Source organism: Pollicipes pollicipes, unplaced genomic scaffold (assembly GCF_011947565.3).
Source record: "Pollicipes pollicipes isolate AB1234 unplaced genomic scaffold, Ppol_2.1 Scaffold_1600;HRSCAF=1878_pilon_pilon_pilon, whole genome shotgun sequence".
NCBI classification, from domain to species: Eukaryota; Metazoa; Arthropoda; class Thecostraca; order Pollicipedomorpha; family Pollicipedidae; genus Pollicipes; species Pollicipes pollicipes.
Window position 1 is genome coordinate 20,934,958 of NW_023595962.1, and position 12,360 is coordinate 20,947,317.

Sequence of the window (12,360 nt, forward strand, 5' to 3'; positions counted from 1 at the left end):
CATGCCGTGCTCACTGCCAAAGGTGTGGGATTTTAATGCAAAGCGTGGCTGATAAATGTTGACACGCTTAGATAAGCGCGCGTCCAGTGATAGGCTTCTTATCGACATTCGTGGACTTCTTTGCCTGTCGGCTGTCCCAACGCCGAAGAGGCTCTTACGTTGCTGGTCATTGTTAGGTACCTTCTTGGTCTTGGAGCTTTGCTGGTTTGAATGGGACCGTTGAATGTGATGCCCGCATGACGGCGCGGCTGCTGAAGCTGGTGGTGAAGGGGCTGCTGAAGCAGGTGGTGAAGGGGCTGCTGAAGCTGGTGGTCCTGTCGCCGTCGCGGCGCTCCAAAACAACTTCCGGATAAGAAGGCCTCTATGGGTTTCCTCACGGTCTTGGGTCGTTTCCGGCCACCTCAGTCTCGTGTTTGGGGTGGGCTCTTCAACTCTGACGCATCGCGACCTTGGCTTCCGAACGCGTTGGTCGCCCAATTCTGTACGTTCGGTAGGTAAGTCCTGGACCCTAAACACAGTTTGCAAATGTCGGGTAGTCGCGTTTTACATAGCACGGGTGCAATCGTCTTAGCAGTTGTTTTCCAGCATTTAACGTTGGCCGTCGCACGTTGTGAGACGCCAGCGCCTGGTCGGGCCGCAACGTCTGCACGTTGTACGTGGCCATCTGATCGCTGGGACATGCAGTGGTAATGTTGCAAAACCGGTGAGGGAGGGGCTGGGCCAGGTGAAATTCGCAAACGATCCTATTTTTACGAGATCCCACTTTCACTTTTGACCACGGATTTTATATACTCCTCTTTCGAAGTTAGGAATGAATGAGAGTAAACCTGGGGGAGGCTGGAGACTATCCAAACTGGGAACGAAACGGCAGCTACACCGATCTGTCGATAGCGTAGCTGCCCCCCCCCCCCCCCTCCCGCCTCCCTCCTGCACCAGTGACGTCACGAGCCATGAAAAAAACAGTGGACTTTGTTTATCTCACTCCCACCGAACTTTAAACTGCATGTTGAGTCGCAGCATTAGGTCGCTGCCCAGTGGGAGGTGACGGGGCTGATGCGTCTTGGTCGTTCGCCTGCTGTTGCAGTTGAAGCGTTATGCCCGTTGCCCACCATGGAAGAAGACCACTGGCAGAGGCTGTTGCCTGAAGGCACTGCAATTTGGAGAATTGATGGGTCACTCCAATAAGTACCTACTTATACACGGTTCCGCTCTGAGCTGAGCCTTGTTATGTGTCGTGGCGAAATTACAGGCATTGAGCATCGTAAATTCATGTTAAATGCATAACCGTTAGCAAATGAGCCTTGCACAGGGGTGGATCCAGAGGAGGGGAGTGGCCACAGGGCCATGCCCCCCCCCCCTCCTGTTGGGTCCCGAAGGGGGTCATTGGTTCCAAGGGGGACCCATAGCACTGGCCGAACAGGTGCAGTTTTTTAAACACAAAACACAACAAAACCGGGTAGCTCTGGACTTTCAGGCGACCAAGAACAGCTGTAAGTAAAAGTGATGGGCCTGTGAGAAGTCGCAAAATAATCATTTGGTGATTGCACAAGTTATGACTTGAGCTTTTAAGCCTCGGTACACTGTCTAGGGGCCCCATGCTGTTTCCGGGAGACCCATGTGCCCACTTGCAGGATTAATTTGATCGCTAAGGAGCATTCCATGTTGCCCTTTATTTCTCTGCATTTGCTCCGAGGGCCCTGCACTGTTGTTGGGGCCCTTCCTGTTAGCGTGCCGGGGCACTCTTGTCAATCACGGGCCCTTCCATGGATTCTTTCCACCCGCCAGAAAGCCTCTGTGAGCTAAAGCCGGGTTGTCTTATGTTAACCTTCCGGGATATTCTCGGCTGCTCAGCTGCAGTTTACGTGGGTCTCGGATAACCTAACGACACACTTGCAATATCCTCATGAGCCCTCCACATTGGCCTCGGGCATTTCCAGTTTTTTATCACTTGCTTGCTTAGGGCCCTTCACTCTCGTCGCGGGCCAATCTGATGGCCTGCTTGGGCACGCTCAGACGTTCGGGGACGCTCCACACTGGGTCTTGGATATTTTTTTCTGAATAGGGGGCTCTACGCTCTCGTCGCGGACCTATCTGATAACCTGCTCGGGCACGTTGGATCGTTTGGAGGCCCTGTACATTGGGCTTTGGGCACGTGCTATTTGAATGTGGCCCTACGTACTTGTCGGGGCCCCATCTGTTCACCGCTTTGGCCACACTGGGCTGTTCGGGGGCCCTATATATTGGGTCTTGGTATTTGAATTTAGGGCCCTGCACTCCTGTCTGGGCCACCTGATAATCTGTTCGGGTATATTCCATCTTTCGGGGGCACTCCGCACTCAGATTTGAATATTTTTTATTTCCATTGAGGTCCCAACGCTCTTTCCGGGTCCCTTCTGATAAGCTGTTTGGGCACATTCCATCATTCAGGGACCGTTTATCTAGGGTCTTTGGTGCTTCCCATTCGAATGGAGGGCTCTACGCTCTTGATGGTAGCCCTATTTGTTAGCCCGCTCGGGCACACTCGATCACTCGGGGGCCCTCTGCATTGGGTTTTGGGTACTTCCTATTTAAATGGAGGGCACTACGCCCTTGTCGGGGCCCTGTACGTTAACCTGCACCGACGCACTGAATAATTCAAGGGTCCTCTGCATTAGATTTTGAATGCTTCCTATCTGAATGGAGGGCCTTACGCTCTTGACGGGACCCTATATATTAACCTGCTCGGGCGCACCCGATCGTTCAGAGTCCTACACATTGCGTCGTCAGCATTTCGTATTTGAGTGGATGGCCCTATGTCCTTGGCGAGCCCCATCTGTTAACCTGCTCCGGCCGGTGGCGGATGCGGAGTGTGGAGGGGGGGGGGGGGGGAAGAGGGTGGGAGGCACGGGACCATGCCCCACGGACCATGCCGAGGTGACCTAAAGGCTCCGAAGGGGCCCATAACCGGTCGGACGGGCGCAGTTTTCTTAAAACAAAAATACAACAAAATTGGATGCCTTTGGGCCTACAGACGGGCAAGAATCATTGTTAGCAAAACTAAAGGGTTCATAAGCAAACGAAGTTTATTCCTCGCTGATTGAATAAGTGTTGTTTGGGGGAAATTCTGGGGGCTCATTACGCTGTCTGGAGAAATTTTGCTATTGGCTCTTTATGTCAACTTGCCGTCAACTTGGCTGTGATGGACGTTAGCAGCCAACTCAAGTTTGCTTTGCCCGTTGTTCCGAAACACTTGGCCTCAAAATCACAGCATTTAAAATGACTTGTGTGTATGCATGCATAGCACGCTTAGCATTATCAGGCTGTGCACAGTAAAGTGGGTTTCCGTATCTTTTAGATAAATGAATAAGTAAATGCATATATATATATATATATATATATATATATATATATATATATATATATATATAACGTACAAATTGCCTCCAAACGTAATGACCGAAACGCAGAGATACTTTTTTCGGGGGGTGGGGCCCAAACTGCAGGAGGCCCCAGAATGTTGCGTCCCCCTTGACAAAATCCTGGATCCGCCCCGGACCTTGCAAAACTGGTGCATGGTATTTGTGATCCATGCGCCCGAAAGGTACAATTGCGACGCTCTGAAATACGGGAATGGGGGAGCGCGCATATATCGGCTGGCTTTCAGGTGACGTCACGAGATCTTCGGGCTTCGCTCGGGCTGCTATCATTGCCTACGCAGGACGAGGAATGGCCCTTAGAGATGATGACTATATTCTCGTCCACCAACGATGCCGCTGCTGTTGCAAGCCATTTACGCCACCTCTTTCTTGATATATGCAAGGAAGGCCGAGGGAGTTTAGAAGCTCTTTCTGAAAGAGTTCGGAGGATGTAGATATTCTAAAGCTCGTGTTTCTGCATATAACCTCATAGTTTAATGCCGAGATATCAATCTTTGATATGCCAGGGTGCTGGTAGAACGACGCTATAGAGCAAACATCTGTTCTGTTGGCAGGATTTCACGTTTCAAGCCGCGCTTACGATCAAGGGCGAAAAAGGTAGAGTAAGTTTAAAGGGAATGTCCCGCATTTGAAGCAACTGACCCAGGCGTCAGCCATGATAAAGTAAGCTCACTTAAACTATTGATATGCTTTAAAATGGAAAGGACCGCCCTAGACGACACGATGTCTGGCATAGGAAACATGCCCCGCAAGACGTCACTGTTTATGTCTTCGTATCTTGTACAGCATTGATTGAGAGCCAAGTGATGGCAGTTATATCTTGACATCGTGCTCACGAACGCCTGAACGACTCAACCATTATATTTTTATCGGCCTTGATCTTGATCGCCGTATGGTTTGTGGAATGGCAGACATAATGACGTTATTATGACGTCATGAATGCCAAGGTGACTAGAATACTCTCCAGAAATGTCCTCCCCATTTTCGAGGACCTGAAGCTCAGAGAGTAAAGAAGTTTAGGTCTTAAGAAGGGCAAGGCTGTGAACTGCACCGAAAGGTCTTCAAGATGGTTATTTCTCAGCTCAAAGCCCCATACAAATGTGGAACACTCCCTTCAACGTGGATCCAGAAAATGCCCGGAATCTCTGCAAGCCCTCCCACGAAACGATATAAAAATAATAAATAGTCCGACCCTTACATCCGACACAGATACAGGGCTCCACGTCAAGGGGTGCACGAAACACAGACGGCTGAGCTGAAAGAGGTTTGGATGCCCCCACTGTGTATCAGGATAGAAAGAAATCTGAGAGCGGCTTTGGTATCCGCAACGAATAACGAGCTATTTCCAAACGTGCATGACTAGAGCAATATTGCTCAAGTCAGGTCTCATGATGACATTTGTGTGGTCACCCTCGGACGAGGATTACGAACTTGCTGCGATTACAATATATTCGGGTCAACGTTGTCTCTAGATTTTGCTTAAGTTTACATTTTTAATGACATTTGTTATGCTAGGCTTCATTGCTGCTTGTCGCTCAACCACGCATTCACCTAGTGGCGCACCATCTCCCAAAACATGTTTCTCCAAAGTGTTCATGAACACACGCTTGCATAGAGTTGGGGTCAATTTGACCCATGCAGGTTTTCCGCAACATTTGCTGGACGCTACATGAAACTATTCTGTTATCACATAGGTGAATTGCTACCTTATTGTATTCATGCTTTTAGCGGCTGAAAATTTTGTATCGCTGCTACATAGCAACTATACAAAAATTGGCACTGCCAGCCACGCTAAACTTTGTGTAACTACAGGTAACTGAGTAGCCTTTTTGAGCCAATAAAATTAGATGCTCCGTATAAAGTTGCCAACCTATGGCAAGTCAAAGTCAGGCCAATCCTGTCAGCGAGGGCACTGCCTAGGGAATCATTCAACCCAATGTGAGAACGGTTTGTTAGTCGAAGCCATGCGTATTTGGGATAGATCCTTAGACAAGAAGACATTTGCAACACGTTGCACAATTTAGGATTACGCCTCACACCACTGACCTTAGAAAAGTGTGCAGGTCAGGTTGGGTTCAAGAGTAAACAATTGTTTTTTGAAGAACTTGCTCTATGTTGTATATTTTGACGCTTATTTCGAACTTGTTGACTGCATGGATGTCCACAGATACCTTATTTGGACCTGTCGGATGTCAGATGGGGATGTAATCAGATGTCGGATGTTATATCAGAGTAGGTCGCTGACCGAAAAGTACACCACGCGACCTTTTATTTAGAAGAGCATGCCTCCTAGCATGAGCCTTTACGCTGATGTTAATTCAACTATCCATACATTCTCAAGATTTTGGTCATCTTGACCTTCTAAACGTCAGATATGGTTATTGCCCTGATATGAACAGCATTGACAGTTTGCTTAGAAGAGGTATCAAGGGGTATCAGGAGGTATCAAGTTGGTTGCATGGGAAGGTCTGAGGGCACTTATGACACCTGTCTCAAATTTGACATTATTTGAATTTGCTTGACCTGAAGGTCATGACACAAGAACCTCAAACTTGCACATAATTCAGATCACATACGGGCCTACCTACCCCGTGAATTTGGTGAACTTTGTGAATCTGAGCTCTCTTAGCTTTGGGGAATTCAGGGGGTCAAATTGTCCCCTACCCGAGAGCGTCGCGCTGCCGTCCGGGCATGTATTATGCCGGTCACGAATGCTTCACCTTGTTTCTCCTGCATTAAATTCCCCTGTGGGTAGGTTACAAAATCTCTTTCACACTACGTTCTTCCGCGCACATTTTCCTTTCAGTCAATCAACGCATGCATTGCAAATCCTTTCAACAGATAATCACAGACGCATCTAGCCTCATTTGCACTATGAAGGTTAAACTATGACCACAAGTCCACTTTGCTCTGACGCCGCGCGTGCCACTCCATCTTACGGCGACATTCACCTGTTTGCACAGTTCATCATCTATAAAAGAGGTTTTGACACCTACATAATATGCTTGCTTTACCTCTTTAAAAAGCTAATCAGCTTTTTTATTTTGCTTCCCCTGCGACTCGTTTTCAACGCAGAGCTGTTCTTGTGCTGAATCGAGAACGCGTGGTACAAACAGCAGACCCTCTTGCTATTCTGAACGTGCTTTTTAGTTAGACCATGCTCACATGATTGCGGATCAGAAGATGCATGTGCTATTCTTCGAAGTTGGGACAGAAAAAGCGCTTTCTTCGGGCCGACGTGGTGCGCCGAATTGCATTGTAATATGGTCGAAGCGGCCTTATGTTTAAAGTAGAGTTCTGTGCTTAGCTTCCATCTCGTTGTACCATAAAAAGAGTCTCGAGGATTCAACTGACACTTATGGCGTGGTGTGTCTCAGAATGAAGGAATTGCTTGGATGCTGTTGATTTGTTTTTGCAAACAAATTTTCACAGGTGACGATCATTTTCTGGATTCAGATGCCTTGGTTTTCAAGTTTTCTCGTGAAACTTTGCGGAGCTGTTTTGGCTCCTAATCATATCCACAGCTTAAGATATTGAGTGCTACGATAACCAATGAGTGCTACCGTATCTAATGCTTGCTTCATGACGTGTTTAACTAGCACCTCCCACCTCCTGATGTATTGAAGGTCGATAGCTCGGCGTTAGAACTCTGAACTCAAAGACGACTGGCTGGCCCACAGTGGATGAGTTGTTTGACAGACGCTGTTCTCTTCGTTCTGTGATTGGCCTGTTCTCCTCTTTCTGTTACTGACATCATTTTCCTATTTTTTCACGAATGCTGTCCAATGCCGTTTTCGTTTGTCCGTGAGACCACTGTCAGCCGTGTAGCAGGATGTTGCAATGCTCTTCAGCGCCGAAAACAACGCTAACAGCCTAAAGCTAACAACGTAACAACGCTCGTTTTAAGAGAGGTGACAATGGGCCCGCCTTCAAGGACGACTTCGGCGTCTCGACGTTCGAGAGAAGTGTCGCCAGCGCAGCCAGAGGTAGTTTTCACTGTCATCGGGCTGTGCCGGCTATTATTCCTGGTGTTAAAAATGCATGCGTGATGATGACAATGATGATCGGCGTCATATGACCAGAACAGTCGGCGCGCCCAAAGCCCAAATCGTTGCCATCATCGATGATGATAATGATGAAAGGCGCCATATGACCAGAACAGTCGGCGCGCCCAAAGCCCAAATAGTTATCATCATCGATGATGATGATGTTGCGGATGACGATGATGGCGACGATGCAGATGATGCTAAGGGTGATACTAATTCGGTTTGCCGCTTGTAGATACCAACTACTGTTTTGCAAATTCACAGCCACAGTCAACTGGAAATGCGTATTCGTACTCACGCGGGTGAAAAACCGTGTACCTGCGACGTGTGTGGAAAGGCGTTTAATCAACGAAGTATCCTGACTTGTCATCTGTTGACCCACAGTGCCGCCAGGCCGCACTGTTGCGTGGTCCGCGGCAAATCGTTTAAATATCAAAAGGCGCTGATCGCTCACAGCCAAAACCACGCGGGCGAACGACCGTCCGTTCGTGACGTATGCGATATATCGTTTGGCGATAGAAGCAGACTGAACAGTCATGCTTGAGTCCATGCCTTTCATAACTCGCTCCGCTGCGGCGTTCGTGGCAAGGCCTTCGGCCGCCAAAAGGACCTGACAAGACATGCTTAAACACACACTAGCGAGAAGCCGTTCAGCTGTAACTTCTGCGGCGTTTCGTTCGGCGACCACAGCGGCCGAACAGGCACACTCGCGCCCACACCAGCGAGAAGACGTTCGCCCGTGACGTCTGCAGCAAGGCGTTCAACCACAAATGGGTCTTGAAGGACCACTCGCGGACGCACACCGGCGAGAAGCCGTCCTGTTGCAAGCTCAGCGGCAGGGCGTTCATCAAGAGGACGGCGCTGGTATGCAACGCCCGAATCCTCACCCGAGAGCGGCCGTTCCGCTGTGAGCTATGTGACAAGGCGTTCATGTACCGGTGCAGCCTGCGGGAGCATGCCTGAACCCACACGGGCGATAAACCGTTTTGCGGTGGTGTGTGCGAGAAGCGGTTCAGTCGCAGAGCGCCCTGGCGGTTCATGATCGGACGGACACGGGTGATAAGCCCCAAGCGTGTGGCGCCTGTGGCAGGGCGTTCTGCTGTGGTGTGTGCGAGAAGCTGTTCAGTCGCAAGAGCTCCCTGGTGGTTCATGGTTGGACGGACACGGGCGATAAGCCTTACGCGTGTGGTGTCCTCCGTGTCCGTGTCCGTGTGAATAAGCCTTACGCGTGTGGTGTCCTCCGTGTCCGTGTCCGTGTGGATAAGCCTCACGCGTGTGGTGTCCTCTGTGTCCGTGTCCGTGTGGATAAGCCTTACGCGTGTGGTGTCCTCCGTGTCCGTGTGGATAAGCCTCACGCGTGTGGTGTCTGTGGCAGGGCGTTTGGGCAGACGAGTGACTTGAACAGCCACGCATTGACGCACACCGGCGGCAAGCCCTTCTCCTGCACCGTCTGCGGCAAGTCGTTCATTCGCAGAGCTGGCTTGAATAATCACGTGCGAGCCCGCACATGTTAGGGGTACTTCGTTAAAGGGAATGTTTCACATTTGGCGATTTGAAGCAAACATCATATGTAATGAAAGAAATACGCTTATAATTATTTGCGTACTTTGATGTGGAAAAGACTGCTCTAGACAACACAATTTCTGCGTTAAGTGAATATGTTCCCCAATACGTTATTGTTTGATTACGTGATCGTACTTCGCGCAATATTGATTGAGATTCACTTGACGGCTGTGATATCTGGAAGTCGTCTTCACGAACGCCAGATATTAACGACTCGATAACTATACATTGCTTGGCACTGATCGCTGCGGGGCCAGCGGAATGATAAGATTTGAATGGCGCTATTATGGCGTCGTGGGTGCCTTGGTGGTCTTGAAGCATTCGCCCAGAAATAGTCCGCACATCTTCACGGACTTGTGGTCCAGAAATTGGAAGTCTTAGGTCCTAAGAAGGGCGGGGCCGTGAATCGCACCGCATGACCTTCAAGACGCCTGTTTCAGTTCAAACCCGCATACAAATGTGTAACACTCTCTTTAATGGTGGGTCGCTGGGGAACGGTGCTTGTCTTGACTTGCAGTTTGCGAACGATTCCCCACAAGAACGCGCCCAACCGCCGATCCTGCAAGATGAAGGTTATCAAGCTAAGCTGGTCAAAATATGCGTTCGGAACGCAGCTGTCGCTAGTTCATGCATGCGTTGGTTTACGGAGCGGGACTAGAGGCAAATGACCGCCGTTGTTCTGACCATTGCAAGAGTTGACAACATTCAAAAGGCTGGCTACGGTGCAAGTCATGGTGTACTCTGGCTCACCAGGTGTGTGTGGGGATAGTGGCTGTAAGCCCCTCCCCCTTCCCGCCCGTATCTGCAGCTCTTCAGATTGTCAATCTGATAATTTGTTACCGAGACGCGCACTGACGAAGTTCACGTCTCGGAGCGTTTGATTCTGAACGTCTGTTGTGTCGGTCTGTTGACACAACAAGTTCCGTCGGTGGCCCGACAGATGGTGCACGCGATGGACTGCTCGCAGCATCTTGACGTGACTTGACCTGAGCGTATAGAAGTGAGAGTGACTGGTTCGAGGAGGCTTGGATGCCGCCGTTTTGTGCTGTTTTTGTTTGTTGTGCCCTGCTGTTGAAACGGTTGCATCAGAAACAAATGCAAAATACCGGTTTCATTTTTCCGTCTACTATTATTGTCTTGTGAGAAGTGACGTTTTGTGAAGGGCTCCGATTTTTCGGATGAGTACTGCGTGTTATAGCGTTTGTGTCCAGTGACGTGGTAACTCAGCAACTGTGTTTGCTCTCAGTAACTGTGGAGCTAATTTGAACTGCGGCCGGGAATTTATGGTGAAATGACTTGTGAGCTCATGAGTTTTAAGTTCATGAATTTTTATGAGTTACAGCTGGTTCTCCTTATTCAAATCACAATCATTAAACAAAGCTGGCATATCAAAATTAACTGACACACCAGCGGAATGTCATATCTGTGTGCGGCTGCCGTGATAGGCCCAGCAATAGCATGTGGTGCGGCATAGGCCGTAAGAACCGTCGTAACAGAGCTTCGCCTGTCGTCGTTCAACGACAAAAACTTACATCGTAGCACCTTTCCCCAAGCCAGCTGAGGTGATTTAATGGCAAATCTGTTTGCCGCCAAACGTATTCGGTTTCGGCGGACGCTGTGCTGGGCGACGACCCCGTCCGTTGCGCGGAGCCGAGCGGGGCCGCCGGCTCTTTGATTTTAGTGGTTGAGGGTCGTTGCTGAAGCGATGGGAAGAGATGAACGATCGAAAATGTTGCCCAATTTGCGTTCCGTTGTTCGGGCGCTACCGGTGTGCTGGATAGGAGGGTGCCCAATTTTGTTTGCGGTCGAATAAAATCCACGCCCTGGGCGTCTACGTACGCTGAGGCGCAACGGTGTTTTCTGGATGAAGCGAACTGCACGCATATAGAGTGGTGTGCTATGCGTCATGTTGATGAACGCAGGAGCAGGTGCAAGACGCTCTGTTGTCAACCGTGACGTTCCAGGGGTGGACCCAGCAGACAAATCCAGACTCCCGGCAGGCCCAGTCTAGCATTTCCATTGCACTCCAGTGTCTACAGCAGACCAATTTAGCACTCCCATGGCAGTTCGGTGTCTCCAGCAGACCAGTTTAGCACTCCCATGGCAGCTCAGTGTCTACAGCAGACCATTCCAGCACTTCCATTGCAGCTCAGTGTCTAGAGCAGACCGGTCGAGCACTCATAATGCAGTCCATTGTCTCCAGCAGACCATGTCCAACACTCCAATTGCGTCTGCGTCTCCAGAAGATCAGTTTAGCATTCCCAACGCAGTTCAGTGTCTCCATCAGACCAGTCCAGCACTTCCATTGTAGCTAATTGTGAATTGTAGAACACTGTGAATTTAGTGTCTCTAGCAGACCAGCCCAACACTCCCATTGCAGCTCAGGTTGTCTGTTTGTTTCACACGCGCTTGGGTGGGGGAGGGGGGTCAAATTGGCTCCCCGAAGGTTTTCCAAAATAGCTTCCGAACGGCGCGGCGTAGCCGCGCCACATTTTGCATAGCTATAGACAACTGAATAGCAAATCGTTTGACATAACAATTGAGATGTTCCTTGTAAATTCACTGACCTATGGCAGGTCAAAATCAGGCCATGGTTTCAGCGGAGTCAATTTCTAGGGAATCTTTCATTCTGATGCAACAACGGAATGTTAGACGAAGCTATACATCTCTGAGATGGTTTCTTAGGTAGCACAAATATTGGATGAGCAAATAATGTTGACTTAAGGTCAGGTATGAAGGTCAGACCAAGGTCAAAACCAACCTGTTTTATTGCTCTAGGGCTTACTGTATGGGGTAGTTTCTGGTGCTCATGTCGAATTTATTGACAGCAAGAAACGCATTATGCATCTTCCGGGGACTTCTGAGAGGTCAGAATAGGTCATTGACCTAAAATGACCGAGGTCAACACTTTGTTTTTGGGAACATATTGTCTGACGATATCTTTGCCGCTTATTCAGGTGCAAAGCTCAGAGTAATCTTGTATGATGTTGGCCACGATGACCTTCAAAAGGTCAAACAAGGTCACAGACCTTAAATGAACACGCGAATTTTTGCTTAGAAACAGTTATCTATTTTTGGGGTACTTTGGAGACCAGCCTCAAGTTTGATCTTGTTTGACCGTATTTAGCCCGAAGGTCATGACATAGTAACCTCAAAATTTCACCCAAGTGATTTCACGTGCAGGTTAACATACCCTGTGAATTTAGTGTCTCTAGCTCTCTTAGTTCCCGAGGTCTTAGGGGTAAATTGGCCCCCCCCCCCCATCCCCACCCGAGCGAGGGGTATCCAGCCGGCCGCCCGAGCGCGCTAAGGCATAAGCAGTCCACAGGGAAAAG

The 12,360-nt window shown here is 49.3% G+C and overlaps 1 protein-coding gene across 1 annotated transcript; it reads left to right on the plus strand.

Moving 5' to 3' along the window:
* The first annotated feature begins 236 nt into the window (after nt 1-236).
* Nucleotides 237-8,425, plus strand: LOC119112962 (zinc finger protein 525-like). Its single transcript, XM_037237300.1, has 2 exons — nt 237-316; nt 8,185-8,425. Exons 1-2 carry the CDS (start codon nt 237-239, stop codon nt 8,423-8,425), a joined length of 321 nt encoding a protein of 106 aa, XP_037093195.1.
* The last annotated feature ends 3,935 nt before the right edge of the window (nt 8,426-12,360 follow it).